The sequence below is a fragment of the Amblyraja radiata genome, chromosome 4, assembly GCF_010909765.2.
Source record: "Amblyraja radiata isolate CabotCenter1 chromosome 4, sAmbRad1.1.pri, whole genome shotgun sequence".
Taxonomy (NCBI): Eukaryota; Metazoa; Chordata; class Chondrichthyes; order Rajiformes; family Rajidae; genus Amblyraja; species Amblyraja radiata.
The window spans coordinates 40,185,753-40,209,383 of record NC_045959.1 but is presented as its reverse complement, the minus strand read 5'-3'; the positions used below and the strand labels follow the sequence as shown (position 1 = coordinate 40,209,383).

General features: G+C 41.9%; 1 protein-coding gene across 1 annotated transcript in view; it reads right to left on the bottom strand.

The window, feature by feature from the left end:
• The window catches only part of znf704 (zinc finger protein 704), a 144,911-nt gene that overhangs the window by 107,305 nt on the left and 13,975 nt on the right, over positions 1-23,631 (bottom strand). Inside the window, exon 2 of the mRNA XM_033019230.1 lies at positions 17,268-17,515. Coding sequence (XP_032875121.1) covers positions 17,268-17,515 — 248 coding nt within the window. The remainder of the gene's footprint in view (positions 1-17,267; positions 17,516-23,631) is intronic.

Here is a 23,631-nt window from a genome sequence, read left to right as displayed (position 1 = left end):
GTGATGACAAATGTCCGTTATCTGAAAGACGGTAACATGGGAATCGCCTGTGTAGAGCTCTGGGATGTAGCTCTAGTGACAATGATGTTCTAGCAACGCATTTTCACGTTATGATTGTTAGACTTGGAGTGAACCTACCAAGCCATCACATTCCCCCCTGTCTACTGCTCTTGAACATCCAGTGTGTTTTAACCAACAACTCTAAAAGAAGATTAATCTTGTAATTTATCTGACTGCAGTTTTTGGGACCTCGCTGTGCACAAATTGGCTACATGACAACCTGAGATAGCGAAAACAAGTTTTTTGACTATCGATTAATAACATTTTCACCAATTATATTATCAACAAAGCAGGTGACAAAGCTGATGTCCTGACCCAGCATTAACATTTTGTGCCTGTGAACATGGCAATCAGCATCCAGCCTTACTTTGCCTGTTAGTTCAAATACATAGACAGATTAGTGAAATAAAAATAGAGAGCACAACACCAAAAATGGACCAGACTTACAAATCCCTGACTGGTAGGTCGACAAAAATGCTGGAGAAACTCAGCGGGTGAGGCAGCATCTATGGAGCGAAGGAATAGGTGACATTTCGGGTCGAGATCCTTCTTCAGACTGATGTGGAGGTGGGGGGGGGTGGGGGGCGGGAAGAAGAAAGGAAGAGGCGGAGACAGTAGGCTGTGGGAGAGCTGGGAAGGAGGGAGAAAGCAAGGACTACCTGAAATTGGAGAAGTCAATGTTCATACCTCTGGGGTGTAACCTGCCCAAGCGAAATATGAGGTGTTGCTCCTCCAGTTTGCGGTGGTACTCACTCTGGCCATGGAGGAGGCCCAGGACAGAAAGGTCGGATTCGGAATGGGAGGGGGAGTTGAAGTGCTGGGCCACCGGGAGATCAGGTTGGTTAGTGCGAACAGAGCAGAGGTGTTGGGCGAAGCGATCGCCACGCCTACGCTTGGTCTCACCGATGTAGAGTAGCTGAGACCTAGAGCAGTGGATGCAATAGATGAGGTTGGAGGAGGTTCAGGTGAACCTCTGCCTCACCTGGAAAGACTGCTTGGGTCCTTGGATGACCAAGGGGGGAGGTAAAGCGACAAATGTAGCATTTCTTGTGGTTGCAAGCGAAAGTGCCAGGGGAGGGGGTGGTTTGGGTGGGAAGGGACGAATTGACCAGGGAGTTACGGAGGGAGCGGTCTCTGTGGAAAGCCGAAAGGTGAGGAGATGGGAAGATGTGGCCAGTGGTGGGATCCCGTTGGAGGTGGCGAAAATGTCGGAGGATTATCTGTTACCGGCTGGTGGGGTGGAAGGTGAGGACAAGGGGGACTCTGTCCTGGTTACGAGTGGGGGGATGGGGAGTGAGAGCGGAGCGACGGGACATAGAGGAGACCCTGGAGAGAGCCTCATCTATAGTCGAAGAGGGGAACCCCCATTCCCTGAAGAATGAGGACATCTCCAATGCCCTGGTGTGGAACACCTCACCCTGGGTGCAGATATGGCGTAGACAGCGGAATTGGGAGTAGGGAATGGAGTCCTTACAGGAAGCAGGGTAGGAAGAAGTATAGTCCAGATAGCCATGGGAGTCAGTGGGTTTGTAGTAGATCCAGAAGAGTCTCGATCCGAAACGTCACCTATTCCTTCGCTCCATAGATGCTGCCTCACCCGCTGAGTTTCTCCAGCATTTTTGTCTACCTTTGATTTTCCAGCATCTGCAGTTCTTTCTTAAACAATGTCTGACTGGACTAGTATGTGACTTAAGCAGGAAACCAAGCACAAATGTTTACAGAATTCTCCTAAGAAAGGCAACTATGTGGAGACAAGTACATGAAATAATTTCAAAAGTTTAGTTTCGGGATACAACGCGGTAACAGGCCCTTCGGCCCACCGAGTCCACGCCGACCAGCGATCCCCGCACATTAACACAAGCCTACACACACTAGAGACAACTTATTTTTAGATTTACCAAGCTAATTTACCTACATACCTGTATGTCTTTGGAGTGTTGGAGGAAACCGAAGATCTCGGAGAAAACCCGCGCAGTCACGGGAAGAACATACAAACTCTGTACAGACAAGCACCCAGTCAGAATCGAACCCGGGTCTCTGCTGCGCCACCATGCTGTCTCCGAATTGCTATTATTGCTAGTTGCTAATATTAAATTAAGATCAACTCTCTGCAGAACCTGTTCAGACAATCTTTTTCTTCTTCTTCTTAGGCAATCCCTAAAGGGATTGGCACGAATTGCTTTCAAGCTGGCTCTGTAGCTTCTGACTAATGAGGTTAATGTGGGAACCGCAGGTTATTGCAGATGCAGCAGGTGCCTGACAGGAAGCTGGCCGTGTAGTTTGTGTCTCTTATGCTGTAAATGCATGACTTCTGGGTGACCCATACGTGGTTTCATGGTTCTCAATACCAACGCGCACGCTCCTTCTACAACTAAAGTGAGTGTGGCCCAGGCATTCCTACTGTTCGGTGGTGCATTTTGCAAGGAGGCTTTGACCTCATTGTTTGCAAACTGACAAAACATCAGCACATTATCCCGAGCGGATTTCTGACTCAAATATTCATGCCGACAGTGGGCAGTGTACACTTACAACGCATTTACCTTCTCCGTCTCAAGAGCAGATGAATCTCCACATCTGGGAGTAAAGCTCAGAAAAAAGCAAAAGATATTCTTCTTTTGAATATTGGTGAAAGGGACCAAAGCAGCGGCAGCAGATTTGTTACAATATAAGTTGTCACTGCATCCAGCATTGGTGTTTGTGTGACATGTGGGGAGAAGGTATCTCTATCTGTATCTCTACACTGTGGATGGCTCAATTGTGATCATGTTTTGTCTTTCCACTGACTGGATAGTACGCAACAAAATATTTTCACTGCAGCTCGGCACACGTGACAATAAACTAAACTAAACTAAGGATTTTGCAGGGTCCATATTTTTCTCAGGGTCCTGAGAATTCTTTGTCCAGTCCAGTTCTACACCTTATATCACCTTTAAATTGCAACTGAATGTGCTGATTGCCTAGTCAGTTATGTACTGTCGTTTCAAGCAACAACAAGGAAAAATAATGCGTTGAAAGATTAAGTAATTCCAGCCATGACATGGATGTGACTGAATGATAATCAATGATAATGCTTTTATCTTACTGAAATATAATCTGACTCGTCATTAATGTAAATAAATAATAAATCAAAGTTTTATTGAGCCTTCACAGCAAGAATACATGTAAATAGATATAACTTCAACCAGCGTAAAAAGTTTCCTCATATAGCAAATGTGTTTAACATTATTGTTTTACTGCCAAAGAGGCAAATGTAAATTCTGTAAACGGTGAAGTTCCTGTCCGAACATGTTTAACAGTTAGGGAAAGTCGATTGTCAGCAAAGTCAACAAACTAATATTATCCAATTGTGATAATTTCCTTCATTTCCAAAACATTTCATTACCTTGGGATTCAAATACAATCCCGTGAGATGACTAATTTCTGGAATGAATTAAGAATATGTCAGGATAAAATCAGTAACAATGCAACACAAGCTTGAAGTAGCGAGATTGAAAGTTAATGTGGACAGCTGTTCTACGATGATTGATGAAAAGCAGGCATTAAGTAGTTGTTTACAAGCACTTTGCCTTAGCAGAACTGGATATCATGTTTGTTACTCCTTATCTCAATTTATAACTTGTCAGAAAATTAAAACCTTAAAATGGACTGTTCTTTGAGGAAGTTAACATGTGGGTGTTTGTAATCTGACAAAAGAACCTACAATTGTCCAAAATATTTCTTGCAGCTGCAAATGTGGTCAGGCTTGAAGCTTGTAAGGATTAAAGTAGCACATTACATAATAACTTCTTCACAATGCATGGTTTTGCACTCTGTGCTTACAGTGTTCATAATCAATGCATTTTCTTGTGACAGTATGCGCCTGTATAGTGTACCGACTGGCACCTCTAAAAAGTACAAAACAACTGGGCATTCAAATATTTAGAACTTTCAACGTTACAAAAAGATTACTAAAGTTTAAAAAATAAAATTTGTTAATTAAATTTGACAGTCAAGCCCTTAAACAGCTTACGCATCATATTGGACGTCAATCCGCCATATACACCAAAATCAAGGATCAATATGCGTACCAGCCCTATTTTGTCTACAAAAAAAGGACTATTCACAATGCTTCACCTTCCTGTTTCTTAACCTTCCCCACTGTGTATACAAAATAATGAGGGACTTGACAACAAGGAGATGGAGCACTTGGCTGACATGTAGGAGGCATCTAGCCTCCGGTCAGGGGGAGTTCCCCCGCCAGGGGTACCATGTAATCCCGTGCTACCTGCTCCATGGTCGGATAGTGGGCGACTAAACAGTCTCCCCCACCTGGTTTGCCAGCAGGACCAAATACGAGACCTGTCAAAGGGCGGATGCGCTTCTAGCGAGCCAACGGCCATCCACACTTCAGTAGAAACTGCGATAACTGTCGTACATAGCATTGTAAGGAGTGAAGAAAAACATGAATGTAATTCTTCCCTCTCCTTGCTTCTCAAAAGCAAAGTTATTAATTAGCCTAAACTACATGGTCCAAATGATGCTAATGCACTGTATTTTAGACTTTCCTTCACTCAACTTTCAGTTGCACCAAGGACAGCAAGAATTAATTGCAAAGAATTCAACTGGAGTACATGCAGGCAAAAATATCAAATAAGAGTGCAAACTGACGAGTGTTGGCTTGTTTTGGCAAAATGGCAAATTTATGTGGTTTGTCGTTGCTGGTTTGTAGATGTTGCATTGAAGCAGATCATCCATTAAAATATGCCACATAAATTTATTTGAACTTGTGTTTTTCTCCGGGTGCTCCATTTCCCCCCACACTACAAAGACATGTAGGTTAATTGACTTCTATAAATTGTCCCAAGTGGGTAGGATATAACTAGTCTATGGGTAATGGCTGGACGGTGCAGACTCGATAGGCCAAAGGGCCTATTTCCACACTGTATCTAAACTAAACTAATAATTTGGTAATAGTTACAGGCGTCCACTTGGCAGCGAAGGGTTAGCTCTGGATATTGCCCCAATAAATCTTAGCACAAAGCTCCAGAGAGTCATGCAGCAAGGACTCCCATTTCCCCACATGACCTTCCATCTGATCCCAATAGAAACATCCTGTTAATGGTGAGGCCATCAAGCTGCCTGGACAATCAATTGAATTTTCAAATGCAGCAAACCACCTAGTCCAAGGAATGTTAACATAATCATTCTAAGAGAATTGCAGCACATTCAAGTATTCAGTTTTTCGACACCACATAAGTTGTTCAGAAGAAATGATGTTGGCGTTTTTAACAAGATCAGGGAATTCTGCACTGATTGCCCTGGGAAAGTCTACCACAGTGCACCCTGTGGAGGAACAGAACATCACTGACAGCATTTGCTGGTTTTCTGAATGCTTTTCTGAATCCAAATGAGTATAGGTGAGCACCAAGATCTGATGCCTTTAGCAAATGCTAAATGGTTAAGCATATATGCATGTGCTAGGTTCTAACAGAACTTGAATTTCATTGCTAAGATTTAGATAAATGCAAACGTCATATTTCATTATTATAGGTAGACAAAAATGCTGGAGAAACTCAGCGGGTGAGGCAGCATCTATGGAGCGAAGGAATAGGTGACATTTCGGGTCGAGACCCCTCTTCAGACCCGTCTCGACCCGAAACGACACCTATTCCTTCGCCCCTCAGATGCTAGATGCTGCCTCACCCACTGAGTTTATCCAGCATTTTTGTCCACCTTCGATTTTTCCAGCATCTGTGTTAAAATTAGTTCTTTTGCCAGTCTAATTCAAGAAAACTTGAGTCAAACCATTGCTGCTAAAATCAATTCTTTATTCTGACAGCGCTAGATAATTCTTTAAACCTTCCAACACAGAGTTAGAAACTCTGGAGCAGGTCGAAAGAACTACTGACTTTGGCATAAATGTAACACATTATATAGGTAAAAGACAAGGATGGTACAAAAGGAGTAGCAAACTATTAACCAATCATTATGGCTAAACCATACATTTAACTTATTTGCATTAACCAATCAACAAAATCCTTTCCATTGATTGACAACACGTATAGTCACATGATTTCCCCTTTTCCGGCCCCTTTACAACCTTCTTCCCCTCTGTGGTTTCTTCAACCTCTTTGCTCAAAATAATTTTATTTCAATAAAGTAAAACCACAGATATAAAACTAATTCTCAGAGAATACTTCTCAGAATATACACATAATACAGCAATCACACAACACATACACACAAAACATATTTTCACTTTTGGAAAAGAAAGTTATTTCTAAAACTTCAGATTTAAACAAAGTCTAATACTTACAATCGTAATTAAACACAATACACTTCATAATTAATTTCCTTACAACCACATAGTTAAAATACAGTTACTTATGGATTACAAAGATTAAATATGAGTTTTGCCTCATTCTTACAAAGTGGTAAAGACAAAGTTCTAATTACACAATTCCCAACTACAGACACATAAAGGCCATTAATTGTCACACTTGATTGCTTCTTCCCAAGCTCTGGTCTAATTTCATTTTGTATTACAACCTCCCCCTTCTATCTCTGGAGGAAAATAATGTAAGGCCTCTTTACAACTTCTTATCAAAAGCATTCCACACTGCAATTTGAAGATTACTATATGCAACCCCCAATCGTTTGGCTTAGATCAAAACAGAGTTACATTCTCAGTCTTCTATAACATAAGAAATCCTTTTGCAAAGGTCACACAACCATCACCTATGCCATATCTCTTATCCCAACATAAATACACTTAAACAGCACAAACCATCTCACAGACTAGTATCTACCCTTGGTTCATACAACTCACTACCATAAATCGCCTTCATGACACAGCCGAGCTCGGAAGATGTGTCACGAAAGAAGAAGGATGGTGCCCATGTCATGGAGAAAGATCCCATTAACAACCTCCATTATAAATGCCAACCTAAACCAAATACAACTTCTGACAGCATGATTATTGCTTCAAAGCAATAAATAAAGATATGCCTATTCAGATCAACATTTCCATGTTATGATAAGCCATCTGTTCTCCTGTGTGTGCTCTTTGTTCGTTATTTATTTGTGGAGACATGTATTTCTGAAAGCCCCAACTCCAAGCTCTTCTCTTGCAACTTAACACAAGTTCCTTAAGAACATATCATTTGAGTAAATTTTATTGTATAATATTTCCTCATTTGCAGTTCCTTCTTAAACATTTCATTATTATTGTAAGTGTCTTAAATTTGTTCATCACAAGGCCTAAGGGAATTTTAAAAGTTTTATAAATTTACCTTCACCAGTTATTGGAATACTTGATATTGTCTGTCTTTTATCACACGTATTTGATAACTGCAGAAGTGACACTGACAAACTACTTATGTACAATTAATAAAAATCAAAAGCCAGCCTGTGCAGCATATATGAAATAAAAACTCGGTTCTGACAAAGGTTTTCTATCGAAAATGCTACTAATTTCTCTTTCCAAAGAAGATGCCCATCCTGTTGAGTGTTTCCAGCACTTTCTATTTTTACTTATTTTTGTTTGACTCCTGTAACCCTATTGTTTTAAATTGTTCACTTCGTTACGTAATAAACTGGCCTATTCATTTCCAGAACAGACTAAATCTTTTCCGCAGAGATAATTAATCAATTTTATATTGTAGGATCCTGCTTCACCAAGATAACAGCATTTATAATATAAAATATAAATGTCCGGGTATAGTTTGAATATAAATGGCCTTGTGATAATACTTTCAGAAATCCTGATTGAATCAGGGAAAATATCTTCATCAATTTTCTAAGAATACAAAATCTGGATTAGTCCGTACTCAAATCGCTAAAAAGAGATCTTGCATTAAAATGTGACATGCTCATACAATATCGCCCCTTACTTTGTTTTAACAGATGTACTAATTAGTGTACTGATGTACTATCTAATGCTTCCATTAAGATGTCTCAAAAAGGAGTTTTGGACTAGCATCAACGCCTTCACAAGGACATGCTAAATCCTGCCGTTACAGTTCTTCTTGCATCAGGTTTTTTACATGACTGATTTTAAAGAGCACCCATGCAATTGACGATGGGCAGTTCAAGTTATTGCTTTCTTGCTACAAATAAATCTGCTTCTCACTTTAATCTTCAATTTTTCTCTCTCTCATTTTAACATAATTTGCCTTGACTTGCGCTATTTCACCAGCAATACTGACTTTGGTAAGTGTTGAAATCAGCTCCAGTTGCACCATCAGGTGCTTGATGGCATCATGTCCCTGAACGCTTCGTCCCACCATCAAATGGACTTTGAAATCAAACGTTACATCATCTACTTACTTCTTCTTAAGCCCTTTGCTCCTCTAGGGAGCATAGGCCATTGACAAATGCCCTCCACCTCACTCGGTTGTTGGCAGTTTTTTCGAGATCTTCCCAGTTGAGCCCACTCTCAGACATTTCTGTCTGGACACCTCTTCTCCAGCTGTTCCTGGGGCGACCTCTTTTCTTTTTTCCTTGGAGGTTCCATTTCAGGGCTTGCCGGGTGATGTTTGTGGCAGGTTTCCTGAGGGTGTGTCCAATCCAACTCCATTTTCTCCTTCGAATTTGTAAGTCAATGGGCTCCTGACTTCTTCTATTCCACAGGTCCACATTGCTTACTTTGTCTCTGCACCATTACATCATGCAGGCAATGTTAACTGGAGGGCAGGAGGGAGAGATGGTGAGACGGCACGAACAAAGTTTTGTCGTCAATAAACTATGAGTTTACTTCAGGTCTCACCCAAATGACCATGAGTCACTTGCTGCTGGACGAGCGGCTCAGATGAGAAGGCTTTTGGCACCAGTTGGAGCCAGGGAATAGACAGGAGGGTGGGAAGGTAATTGAACTGGGAAGCAAATCAATCAGGGAGGTCACCAGAAGGATTGGAGACATGTCTGATGCAGCATGGAAACAGACCAAAGGGAACAGGAGGTTTCTTGGAAGGCAGAGGCAAAGGTGGCACTCAGAAGAGTTGGAAACAAAACCTGGGATGGGAGGACAAGAGGAGTGAAGAAGTGGACAGCAATGCAGAAACTGGAGAGGAAATTTAGCATTGAATGGAGGGAGAGGGCCATCTCTCATTGGATGTTCTAATGATTGTTGGAGAGAAACCCAGGATCCAGCAGGAAATAGGGCATCGGAAAGGCACTTGCCTCCTTCCATCTGTCCAATCTCCCACATCCCACAAAAAGCCAAGCAACCTAGGTGAAATTGAAAATGAAGTGATTTTCAGTGACTGGTTGCAGACTGGTTGCACATCTAAATTCTACTTCTGTTAAAACAGGATGTAGACTGTGATCAGATATCAGATCTTCTAAAATAGATTTTAGGTTCTACCTGGTCCAAAGCCACCTAATCTCTCACCTAAGTTCAGTTTGTTTCATTCTTGTCTCAACGATACACCTTTTTAATTTTTAATGACAGTTCAGTTTCACAAAACAATATGCGCACGTGTTTATGAGAAGCAGGTCGTTTACTCTGGAAATTGAGTAAATGTGTATCGTCAGTGGTCCAAATGCTGAATTTCCCATTGTGAGACATTTGTAGAGCTCCCTCCCCTCCCACCCCCACCCCCACCACCCCCCAACATCCATTCATCCAATATAATGAGAACAGAAAGAGATAGTTTAGTTTAGTTTAGAGATACAGCGCGGAAACAGACCCTTTGGCCCACCGGGTCTGCGCCGACCAGCGATCCTCGCACATTAACATTATCCTACACCCACTAGGCACAATTTTTACATTCACCAAGCCAATTAACCTACAAACCTGTATGACTTTGGGAGTGTGGGAGGAAACCGAAGATCTCGGAGAAAACCCACGAGGGTCACGGGGAGAACGCACAAACTCCGTACGGACAGCACCTGTAGTCGGGATCGAACCCGGGTCTCCAACACTGCATTCGCTGTCAGACAGCAACTCTAGCGCTGCACCACTGTGACCGATAGGGACTTGTCTACATTCCTAACAGCATATCCAGCACTTAGATCTATGGAACATGCTGACGCTGATAAACGAACTGCTGGAAGACCTCAGTGGGTCGAGCAGCACCTGTGCAGGGAAAGGAATTGTTGGCATTTCGGGTCGAGACCCTGCATCTTTCCTGGTCCAGGGTTTGATATGGTACTTTATTTGTCACTTGTACCAAGTATCACTATACATTAGCATATGTATAAGCCTATCCTCCCACAGATGCCGCTCGACCCACGAGTTCCTCCAGCACTTTGTTTATATGCTCCAGGTTTCAGGCTGAAGGTGAAACCCCACTCCATTATTTCTAGAACTTGTAAATAATATTGAGTTTTGTCAATGTAACACCAGTGACGTTACATATTCCTCAACAATTAAATGCACCGAAACATCCCGGGAGCATGTTTTTTTTCTTTAAAAATGCAAGCTCTTTCTTGCTGTTGGGATCAATGAAGTCATACTATGTAGAAGAACTAGTTAGAATTTGCAATGCTGAATTAAAGGCGTTAAGGATAGGTGATGGGGGTTTCATTTAATTTAAAATGATGACATTATGTGCACCTCATCCATGATAAAGTAGAGGTCGTTCACACGATGGCCAAACGTACTGTTGCAGTTCTGTCCTGTCTTTTATTTCTGCTTTCACCACTGCTGCGATTCATTACAACCGGTTGGCGATGGAGTACAGCAGAGATTTGGTAACATAAAGGGAAAGCAATGCTTCCGTCATATTGATTCTAAACAGAGGCACACAATTATAGGCACATACATTGATGTCATTCCATCTTAGGAAAATATTTTGAAAATACACAATGATGAAAGTAACACTGAAAAGAGGGAAACACAAAGTGCTGGAGTAACTCAGCAGCTCAGGCAGCATCTCTGGAGTACATAGATAGGCGATGTTTCGGGTCAGGACCCTGCTTCAGTTTTACTTCTATTGACACTTGTGCAAGGACTCAGCAGGTGAGGTAGCCTCATGCAATCCTTGCATGTCTCACCCGCTGAGTTTCTCCAGCATTTTTGTCCACCTTCGATTTTTCCAGCATCTACAGTTCTTTCTCAAACATGTTCACAGAAGGTGCGTGGCCATGCTGGCGGCTTTGCGCAGGATGCGCTCGGCCGCATTCGGGGAAGCGCTCGGCCGCGCTCGGGGATAGCGTTCGGGGCAGGCGCTCGGCGGGCCGGATGATTACGGGGAAAAAAATCCGCCTGCAGGCCGGATGATTTCGGGTTACGGGCCACTTTCGGCCCGGGAGCCATAGGTTGCCGACCCCTGCTTTAACCCCGAACCAGCCTTTCCCCATTGACATCATTGTTTTATAGCACAATGTACTATAATGCAAGGTTTCTTTGGGATTCAATTATCACTTGCGGCAAAATCACCTGTACTCAGAAAGTAAGGCAGCATCTATGAAGAAAGAACCAAAGTTAATGTTGTGGTTCAAAGACTTGGTTTTTCCTTCCACGCACCTGCTAAATACTTTCAAGATTTTCTGCTTCTATTTCAGATTTCCTGAATCGGCAGAATTTTTTTGTTTCTGTTTTCTACAGCTGGATGCTGAATTGGCAACTACAGTACATTCAGACGCCCTGCAGAAATTGCTGGATAGACAAAGAAAAACACACATTTGTTTTCCCGTCACATCTGTTGATTGAGCTGAGATGCTTTGTTGTGGTGAAACTGAGCAAGCTTCACAATGAATCTGATTTATACTTGTTGCAGATGTTGGTTAAAAAGAAAAGTTCCAACCTGCAGCACAAACATCCATCAAAATGTTCCAGAATATCCAGCATGCTCAGAAAATCCAACAATGTCATTAAAAATTACCTCCATTAAAAAAGATTAAATCCTGCTTAAAAGCAGAAGTTTAACACAGTGGCATATCATTGTAGTTGAACCAGATGACCATTTCTGCCCCTGCTTTTAATATAGGAACTGGCCACAAAGCTCTGCCACTAGTGGCTAAAGAAAATTCAATTCAATTCAATTCAATTCAACTTTAATGTCATTGCACAAATACTGAGTATGGGTACAACGAAATGTAGTTTTGCGTCAGTCCGTAGTAGTAGTGCATATAGAAATTTAAAAAAAAAGAAGATACAGAATAATCAAAAATACAGAATAATTAAACAATGGGGACGGAGGGACCGGAGAAATCTATCGGCGGGACTCCGAGTTCAGCAATGTGATGGTATAATTGTAGAAGCTGTTCCTCATCCTACTGGTACGAGGCCTGAGGCTCCTGTACATGCATACATTAAATAACCACAATAACAACTTGCGTTTAAGGAGCATTTTTAATGTAACAAAACACCCCAGAAGACGTGGGAACATTATCAAAATTTAAAACTGAATCACACCAGCAGATATTAAGATGGAGAAATAAAACGTGACTAAGGAGTATCACCTTAACTGAGACGAGTAAGAAAAGCAAGGAGATTTAAGGATGGAATAAGCAGCTAAGCACGCGGCTTCCATGAACTGAAATGGAATGGAAAAAGCTGTGGATAATATTTCTTCACTGATGCAAACAACATACTTCACTGCAGCTGTAACAGCATGTTCTTTATTGTATTTCTTTATGGATGATTTACCTGGATAGCATGTAAAAGATTTTCACTGTTTCTCAGCACATGTGACAATAATGATCCAACACCAATACCAGACTTATGGAACTTAATAACAGTCCAATTACTGTCTCTCGGTAGAGATATCTATTTCAGGAGTTAGCCACTGTAGGCACCAACCTGCTTGGTCGATTTTCATCTCGTTTGGTCTTTCACAGTCTCGCTATCAATGTATATGTTTGGTAAATTCTATTAAACAATGCACAATCAGAGATTTTTCCATAAAACTTGTAAAAATTGCAGTTTCTTCAAAAAATAATTACATTGCTAATTCTACTTTCTGAGAAACACAATTATAGTCAAAATTATATAGCATCCAAAAGTAGTTTAGGATTATACACGCTCAGAAAATATAAAGAAAACAGAATAGTCTAGTGTAATTTATCATTTCCTTTTTCAATGCACACTCATTTAGCCCTAGTCTTGTGATATATTAGAGCTACAATAATCCCATTGAAAGAGCTGATGTAATGGCATTTGAAGAACAAATATACTTTTCAAGTAAAGGGTGACTGACCTAAAAAGCTAACTCTATTTTTCTCTGCAAAGATGCTGTCTGACCTCTTCCGCATTACCAGCATTGCTTCCTCAAACATGATCACACAGTAGGCAGCAATCCGACTGCCCGCCTTCCCGTGTAACCACAGTTGGTCCAATGTATAACAGGGGCCTAACTTCTTCTTGCGAATGAAACATAAACCAAAGGAATAGTTAGATCTCAAGTCGGATGTTGAGCAGCCAGGTTGTTATCTCTGCTTCAATGTCTGCCAGGCCCTGAGCTCCATTTGGTGGGTGGTAGAGCGGGCACCCAGAGATGACATGGTTGGCTGTCTGTTGTTCTGCTCCGCATTCACAGGCTGAGCTCTGGCGGAGCCCCCATCTCTACATTGAAACGCCCAACTCCAGTACAAAGTCTGTTGAGCTTCACCCATGCTCCTCTGGGGAGGTCAGACCCTGGACAGCTTTTAAATCTGGTGAAGAGATGTAGCTGTGTAATGGAGATGGGGTTGCCTTTCACTCCTGTGACCACTTGGTGGCTATCCAGTGTGCTTTTGTGTGCCATCAGTTGGCTGGATGGATGCTAGGAGTTGTTTTCCATGTGAAGCAAAGGGTGACAGTACTTCAATGGGGTGGCCTCTGCTCTCTGCTGATAGACTGATGGAGGAGGTGATCTGGGTCTCTGGCACGACGAGATAGTACCAGAGTTGCTGCTTGCCCGGTTCTCTGCAGGCGGAATGCCTTAAGTCTAGGGAGCTGCACGACTGGAGTAGGTTGAAGGCACCCAGTGATGGTTCGCAAGGTGCTGTTCAGGCTCGTGTTTACCAGGCTAGTATGTCTACTTCTACTCCATACGGGTGCATAGTACTTAGCTGGGGCATGCAAGGGCCTATGCTACCAGTATATAAAACAAAACACAAAAGCAGCATCAACGTACACAAAAATGAACAGCAACGTAGCACCACAACTAAGGCATCTAAATGTTTAAAACAGCTTCGAGAGATGTTACCGAAGGTTTACGCCATGTACCGAACACGGCAACTTTAAATTGCTGTAAACATCTCAGGTGGCATGCCTCTGAGGTTTGGAGTGCAAGACAAATCTTTAAAATGCTTATTGTGTTCAAAGTCTGAGGTGGACAGCACAACCTTATTAACCAGTTAGGACGTAATAAGCAATAATGACTGGGAGATCACTGGATTTCCATATCAAAACATCACTTATCCGTTGGGCAGAGATGCTGCCTGATCCACTGCCTGACCCACTGAGTTCTTCTCAGTGGATTGTCACCTTGTCATGGTGGAGAAGCTTGTGTGGTCATGAGATCCTGAGAGTGTTGCCGGCTGGAGCTATGCTCCTGGTAGTGTCACCCATGGCGGTAAGGTCGAGGGGGAGGTCTCTGACAAAGAACAATTCAACCAAGACCTCAACGGTGGAACAGGTGGAGAATGATGGCTGACTTTAGTGGAGCGTCACAACAGTTGGGAAGGTGGATGAAGGCTGCAGCAGAAAAGGGTCACCGGTCTTCTTGGATTTCATGCCACTGGATTTTGACCCAGATCTGTCAAGGACCGTGTGGTGGCTGTCTGTGCACCAGTCTCCCCACGTTAAACAAAGTCACGCACAGGCGTCCTCCATGAGAGAACACTCATACTCGTTTCGAGTGACCATCGATGATGATGACTCCAGCACTTTTTGTCCTTTTTTACATAATGATCAAATGGGGTGCAGTACAGACACACCAACTCATAGCTAACCCACAGACAAACCCATGTTTGAAAAGGAAAGCTTTCTCTATAAATTGGATAACCGAAACACTAATTTAAACTACTTCAACAGCACAATGGATGTACTGACTTATCAAAGCTGCCATGCTCATTTTGTTAAATCACAACTTTTGGCTTCTGATGTGCGTTGCTTGCACACATTAAAACAGGACAATTGTTCTGACTCTCTGCCTACGTGCATTACGGTAAACTATAAAACTAATTGCCATACCACGCAACAGTGTTATCATCTCCACAATGGGTAAAGGCATTTACAAGGTGAGTTAATATTGCAGTAATAAAAAGATTGTTCCCTGTAATGTTGATGTAGTTAAAACAAATATTCATTTTTTAACAAAAATAGCTGAAACTTGTTTTCTACTGATGATAGATTTTTTTGTTTCAACTAGCGAGTACAAAAATACAATGGAGTAAACCCTCAATTTCTACATTAAACTATGCAAATTGGATATTCATTTAGAACTAAAAGAGTAAATATTTACTTTCAGCAATTGTATGACTCTTTGGATACTATGCACATAAATTCTAAGAACCCCAATATGTTGAACATATGTAAAACTTACAAAATGCTGTCTGCTACACTTTCAGTTCAATCGCTAAATGTTATAGGTCAGAGGCATCCGCTTTTTTTGGTGACTGAGTTATCTTTTTTTTCAATCAACTGAGTCAGCATTTGCTAGTTTTCTAATTGGTGTGTCAAACGTTCGATTGAATTGATATGGGTCAGTCAAAAACCTTTTGCTTGTGTCATGTGATTGAGAATATTTTGCTTGATTTAATATGTTTTCTGCTTTGGTCTTGTTTCATACACCTATAATGCTCCTGCATGTCCATTCTATTCCTCTTACAAGCAGCTGAGACATTGGTCTGAGCTTCAGTTTTTCATATTTGCAGGTGATTACCACAAAAGTTCACTGTTGTCACATATTTTTGCTCAAAAAAAAACCAAAGACTGTAAAAAGAATATTCTTTATATAGGAAATTTTATGTAGGAACGTTTGTGCCTATCTTTGGTTTAAACCGGCATCTGCAGTTCCTTCCTACACATTTCTAATGCTTGGGGTATTTTGTTACTGTGAGTGTAACTTTTTAACATTTAAATTAAAAAACAAACTGCTGGAGTGGGTCAAGCAGCTTCAGGGTGGGAGAAGGAATTGTTGACATTTTGGGTCAAGACTGATTAGTGGAGAGGCAAGAGAGGACGAGGGCTGAGATAGGGGGGCATTACGTGTCAGCTGGAGTGAGGAGGGGCATGGGATGAAAGGCAAGAGGAGGCAGTGAGGGCAAGTGTAGGGGAAGTAGGTGATGGGTGGAAGCAGTCAGGGAGAGATAAGGAAAAAAGGCAGATGGAACTAAGTGCATGGGGGAAGGGGGGGAAGTGCTGGAATCTGATAATTAAAGGTGATAAATGAGAAAAGAAGGGGAGATGAAAGCAGAAAGTTGAGTGGTTGAAATGTAGGTGGATGGAACCAGGGTGACGGGGGATTGGACTGGATGGGAAAGAGAACTAAAATACGAGGACCAGAGGTGGGTTAGAAGGCTAGACAGATGGGAATACAAGGGGTAAGGGTTACCTGAAATTCAAAAATTCAATGCTCATAACTTTGGGTTTTGTAGTACCCAGGTGGAATATGAGGTGCTGTTCATCTAGTTTGCAACGAGCTTCACCCTGGTCATGGAGAGGGCTAAGGACAGACGGATCAGTTTGAAAATGGGATGGGGAATTGAAATGCAGATTAGGCCGAGCTCGGGATGGCAAATGCAGCTACTCTGCAAACTTGTCACAGCGTCTCGTCAATGCAGAGGGGCTAGACCAAATGCAGTGGACAAAGTTAGAGGAAGTGGACAAGAATCTTTCCCTCACCTGGAAGAGCTGTTGATGTTCTGGAATGGTGGTGAAGGAGGTGGTGTAGGAACAAATAGTACATCTCCTCTGGTTACATTACATGGGAAAGTGTTCAGGTCCAGGGAAGGGTGGGTGGGAAAGGATGATCAGTCCAGGGAGTCACAGAGAGTGTGGTGCCTATAGAAGACGGAATGGGGTGAGTAGGGAAAAATGTGGGTGGTTGTGAGATTCCATTGCAGATTTGCAATATTTAAATATTGATTCTGATCTTGATTTTGGAAATGCACCCCATCTAACCTTAAAGAATATGAGAGGCCATTGATGTATTACATTGACCCTGTTTCTCTCTCTGTCCACAGATATGGAGTGTATCCAGCATTTTGTTTTTAAATTATAAAATATAGTTTATAGGGCTGAGAAAATATCAATTATCTAATATGTTGTTTATTTTAAAGGAAAATTCTCCTACCTTGCACGAGGGACATCAATGTTGGAAGAAACAACTTTCCTTTTCTGATCTGAAATAGCACCAATTGGGCGCATGTGATCCTTGTCGTGATCCTGAATCCAGCTGATCTTTTTAGTTTCCAATATCTTCATAGCTTCAATCTTTCGCACTAGGGGCAACTGCTGCTCCATCATCTTCTGGTAGTTCTCAACGTGGCTTTGATCATGCAATGTTGCAACAGAAGACAAGTCTCGGCCATTGCAATAGAGCTGCAGGAGCAAGTCACAACATTGTTTACTCTTGACGTTGAATCACAATTTTGGCAATCTGCAAAATCTCATCAAAGCACCCAGAGAAAATATACAATGCGGGTTAGTTTATTTTAAATCACAGGAAAGTAGTGATACAAGTGGTTCTGCTCTAACATGTGTTTCCATTGGTGAATTAGATATCAAGAGTCAAGAGTGTTTTATTGTCATTTGTCCCAGATAGCACAATGAAATTCTTACTTACAGTAGCACAACAAAATATGTAAACATTGTACACTGTAAACAATATGATAAACAAGAAAAAAGTGTGTGTTTATACACACACAAACTAACAAATACACACATATATAAAATATATATACATACGCACACATACATACACACAACAAACAAACAACAAACTATGCAATAATGCAATTATATAATCCAATCGATGAATTAAGGGCCTGTCCCACTTTCACCACCTCTGCCAAGTTTGCCCTTGACTCATACTCGCAGCATGGTCGTCACGAGGTCGTAGGAGGTCTTAGGTTGGTCGTGATTCTAGTCGTAGGTACTTGTGGCATCAAGTAGGTTGGGGCGTTTTTCTAGCATGATGTCCACGAATAAAAAAGGTCGTTAATTAGGTCGTGAAAGTGGGACAGGCCCTTTAGGGAGTATTACGTATTTGATTTGGGTGGGCCGAATTGAGCATAACATGATTTCGATCAGGAACTAGAGAACTACTTAAAATTGACAAGCAGGGAAAAAACCCGTCTTACAAAAAAAGTCTATGGGAAAAAATGTTTCTATGCAACCTCCGAGCAGTAATTAGATACCATGCCTCTTGAGAACACAGTCTGTCAGTTTCTCCACACGTGATCAGTGAAATTGACAAGCAATTGCTGCTTTTAATCCTTGTGCAGTTATACTCTAGTAAACAATTTAACATACAGTCATTAGTATTTCTAACTTGCAGTAAAAAAATAAACTTAAAGCTATAAAAAATACCTTTATTCTTGAGGATCTCGCAGGGGGGGGTGGGAAACGTTGTCATTGCGAGTATGAAATTTCTGGTCCCTAACTCTTTTTCCCCATTGATACAACTATTTTTGCAGCACAATTTTCTATAACAATAGGATTCCTAGCTATAGCATTGTGGCAGAACTACTTACCTGTGTAGTGTATTCAATAGAAGATACATTGTATCAGTAAAATTATTTTTATACCATAAACATATAGCAAAGGCTGTAAACCTTCCTCTGCCAATGCATGCAAACACAATTTGGTGAATAATAGTGACATAGGAATATAAAAGCAAACATTTTCCATGCCATTGACAGTACACCACATAATTGGCAAAATTCACTGGTATGTTCTGAGAAATCGTTATCATCTTCGTGTCTCCGTTATTAATTCTGACTAGCTGTCCTTGACAGATAACAGAATAAGGAAGCTGGCTAAATAGCCTTGATTTTGTAGTTGAAATGATGGTTAAACTGTCGGCTCTTCATCACAACACAATGAAACCGTTGCAATTTCTTTAGTACACATTTCCCTGGTTAAAATATAAAATCACAGAAGCTGCCATCTGTGATTCAGTGCCTCTCCACAGAATGTGCAAGCTTAATCTCGAGAAATTAGTATCATTGCCTCTTGCCACAAGATACCCTGGAGATATTACATTTTGTTCTATGACGTGTGATGGAGTTTTTAATAGTGTGCCAAGTATACTGCTCCAATTAAATTCTACTATTCTGGTTTCAAAAGCAAAATAACTTTATATCAATGTATGGACTGCAAGCTCCTCCGATAAATATTTCAAAACATAATGTATTTTAAAATACAATTCTTGGACTGATCTTTCACTGCTCCAGGATGGGATACCTTTGAGGGGTAACTTTTTCACACAGAGTGTGGTGGGGTATGGGACAAGCTGCCAGAGAAGTAGTTAAGGCAGGGACTGTTTAATTGAGAGTGTTTAACTGTATGGGCAATAGAACAATGACATTCTTACTTACTACAACTTTGCAGGCCCATTAACACATCAACACAACAAATAATCAATATTGAGAAATAGCCGGGGCTGTGACAGAAATATTTCAAATGTCATTAGAAACGGGAATAGTCCCCGAGGATTGGCGTACTGCGCATGTTGTTCCATTGTTTAAAAAGGGTTCTAAGATTAACCTAGCAATTATAGGCCTGTTAGTTTGACGTCAGTGGTGGGCAAATTAATGGAAAAGATACTTAGAGATAATATATATAAGCATCTGGATAAACAGGGTCTGATTAGGAACAGTCAACATGGATTTGTGCCTGGAAGGTCATGTTTGACTAATCTTCTTGAATTTTTTGAAGAGGTTACTAGGGAAATTGACGAGGGTAAAGCAGTGGATGTTGTCTATATGGACTTTAGTAAGGCCTTTGACAAGGTTCCTCATGGAAGGTTGGTTAAGAAGGTTAAACTGTTGGGTATAAATGCAGGAATAGCAAGATGGATTCAGCAGTGGCTGAATGGGAGAAGCCAGAGGGTAATGGTGGATGGCTGTTTGTCGGGTTGGAGGCAGGTGACTAGTGGGGTGCCTCAGGGATCTGTGTTGGGTCCTTTGTTGTTTGTCATGTACATCAATGATCTGGATGAAGGGGTGGTAAATTGGATTAGTAAATATGCAGATGATACCAAGATAGGGGGTGTTGTGGGTAATGAAGAGGATTTCCAAAGTCTACAGAGTGATTTAGGCCATTTGGAAAAATGGGCTGAAAGATGGCAGATGGAGTTTAATGCTGATAAATGTGAGGTGTTACACCTTGGCAGGACAAATCAAAATAGGACGTACATGATAAATGGTAGGGAATTGAAGAATACAGTTGAACAGAGGGATCTGGGAATAACCGTGCATAGTTCCTTGAAGGTGGAATCTCATATAGATAGGGTGGTAAAGAAAGCTTTTGGTATGCTAGCCTTTATAAATCAGAGCATTGAGTATAGAAGCTGGGATGTAATGTTAAACTTGTACAAGGCATTGGTGAGACCAAATCTGGAGTATGGTGTACAATTTTTGTCGCCCAATTATAGGAAGGATGTCAACAAAATAGAGAGAGTACAGAGGAGATTTACTAGAATGTTGCCTGGGTTTCAACAACTAAGTTACAGAGATAGGTTGAATAAGTTAGGTCTTTATTCTCTGGAGCGCAGAAGGTTAAGGGGGGACTTGATAGAGGTCTTTAAAATGATGAGAGGGATAGACAGAGTTGATGTGATCAAGCTTTTCCCTTTGAGAATAGGGAAGATTCAAACAAGAGGACATGACTTCAGAATTAAGGGACAGAAGTTTAGGGGTAACATGAGGGGGAACTTCTTTACTCAGAGAGTGGTAGCGGTGTGGAATGAGCTTCCAGTGGAAGTGGTGGCGGCAGGTTCGTTGGTATCATTTAAAAATAAATTGGATAGGCATATGGATGAGAAGGGAATGGAGGGTTATGGTATGAGTGCAGGCAGGTGGGACTAAGGGAAAAAAGTTGTTTGGCACGGACTTGTAGGGCCGAGATGGCCTGTTTCCGTGCTGTAATTGTTATATGGTTATATGGTTATTAGTAATCAGTAATACCAGCTAACCAGACCATAATAGTGCAAAACCAAAATATGTAATGCAACCAAAACACATAGGGTGGTACAGTGGCGCAACGGTAGAGTTGCTGCCTTACAGCGCTTGCAGCGCCAGAGACCCATATTCGATCCCGATTACGGGTGCTATCTGTACGCAGTTTGAACGTTCTCCCCGTGACTCCGAGATCTTCAGTTTCCTCCCACACTCCAAAGACGTACAGGTTTGTAGGTTAATTGGCTTGGGTTTGTGTACTTGGTATAAGTGTAAATTGTCCCTAGTGTGTGCAGGCTTGTGTTAATGTGCGGGGATCGCTGGTCAGTGCGGACTTGGTGGGCTGAAGGGCCTGTTTCCGCGCTGTATCACTAAACTAAACTAATCTAAAATCCATTGTAGATCATATTTACTAAGGTAGACTTGTGTCTAATAAAAACAAGGAACTGCAGATGCTGGTTTACAAAAAAAAGACACAAGTGCTGGAGTAACTCAGCGGGTCAAGCAGCATCTCTGAAGAACATGGATAAGTGACGTTTCGCGTTGGGTCCCTTCTTCTGACTGAGTGTTAAATGGCTGGACAAGCTAGATACAGGAAAAATGTTCCCAATGTTGGGCGAGTCCAGAACCAGGGGCCACAGTTTTAGAATAAAGGGGAGGTCATTTAAGACTGAGGTGAGAAAAAACTTTTTCACCCAGAGTTGTGAATTTGTGGAACTTCCTGCCACAGAGGGCAGTGGAGGCCAAATCAACGGATGGATTTAAGAGAGAGTTAGATAGAGCTCTAGGGGCTAGTGGAGTCAAGGGATATGGGGAGAAGGCAGGCACGGGTTATTGATAAGGGACGATCAGCCATGATAACAATGAATGGCGGTGCTGGCTCGATGGGCCGAATGGCCTTCTCCTGCACCTATTCTATGTTAAAGAGCCTGATGATTGCTGGGAAAAAGTTATTCTTGAACCTGGAGGTCATGGTTCTTGGGCCTCCGTGCCTTCTTCCCGATGGTACTGCTGCAGATGTTCTACAAATCGGTGGTAGCCAGTGCCATGTTCTTTGCTATCATGTGCTGGCGAAGGCCACGGATGCCAATAGGATTAACAAACTCTCCACGAAGGCTGGCTCCGTCCTGGGGGCGGAGTTGGATTCATGGGAGGTGGTCGTGGAGGGGAAGATGCTCCTCAAACTGCGGAGCATCCTGGACAATGTAGCTCACCCCCTCCATGACAGACTACTCAAACTGAGGAGTACCTTCAGTAATAGACAGGTTCCACCAAGATGCAGTGCAGAATGCCACCGGAGATCCTTCTTCCCTGTGGCTATCAAACTTTACAATTCCTCCCCCTTCTGTCGTGGGGTAGACTGACTCTCCTCCCCCCTCCCATCTTTGCACAACCCCAATCCTTTCCACTCTTCACTTTAATTTCATATTTCATGTATCTTGTGTTTTATGACTGTTGGCAGATCAATTTCCCTCCTGGGATAAATAAAGTTCTATCGTATTGTATCGTATTGTAGGAGCGATATGAGAGTGTGGCCAGGATAGTATGGGTCCTTGATGATATTAGCTGCCTTTTTGAGCAACCTCCTGTAGATCCCTTTGATGGTGGGTAAGTCAATACCCACAATGGACTGGGTAATGCCGGTATATATGACAATGCAAAGAAATTGCAATGCTAACTATAAGTAGGCATCAAGAATCATGCATACACTAGAGTAAAGGGGCTCTCCCACTGCGGCGACCTAATCCAAGAGTTCAGAAGAGTTTGCCCTCGACTCATACTTGCAGCATGGTCGACACGAGGTCTTAGGAGGTCTTTGTAACTCTCCTTCATGCTCGAGGGTAGTCCCCGCGTACTCGAGGCCTCAGCTAGGTCGCGGTGTATTTTTCAACATGTTGAAACATGCGTAAAAATGAGTAAAAAAAGGTCACCATGGAAAAAAATCAATATTTTTTTTACTCGTAGGTTTAGTCGAAGTAGGTCGTAGTAGGTCGGCATGTTATCCATAGGTAATCGAGGGTAATCGAAGGTAATCAAAGGTAGTCGAAGGTAGTCGTAGATAGTCTTCAACATAGTTGAAGGAGGTCGAAGGAGGTCTTCTTCACTCTCCACTATTCGGTGTCCAATTTTCCCGAAGCTAGTCGAAGGAAATCGAAGGAGGCCTTCTACATAGTCGAAGGAGGTCTTTAACGATACTTTTTCAAACTCTCCTAAACTCTTCTAAACTCGCCAATTAGGTCGCCGCAGTGGGACAGGCCCTTTATGGTACAGCTTGTCCACATCATAATCATTAGTGCGCAAATGGTCACAAAGATGCTCTTTCTACACTATCTGACTTCCAGCTGAGGAAGGCCCCACCTGCAAAATCTGTGGTTCAAGGTCCACATGTGAAATAATGGGAGCAAACTTACTTAAAAATTACATGCTTTTTATCACAAAACTGCCTGAAGATTTATTAAACTGACATCATCAAATCAAATCAACCTTTATTGTCATCTTGCAAGCAACAGTTGTACAGTGCAAAATGAAAAGACG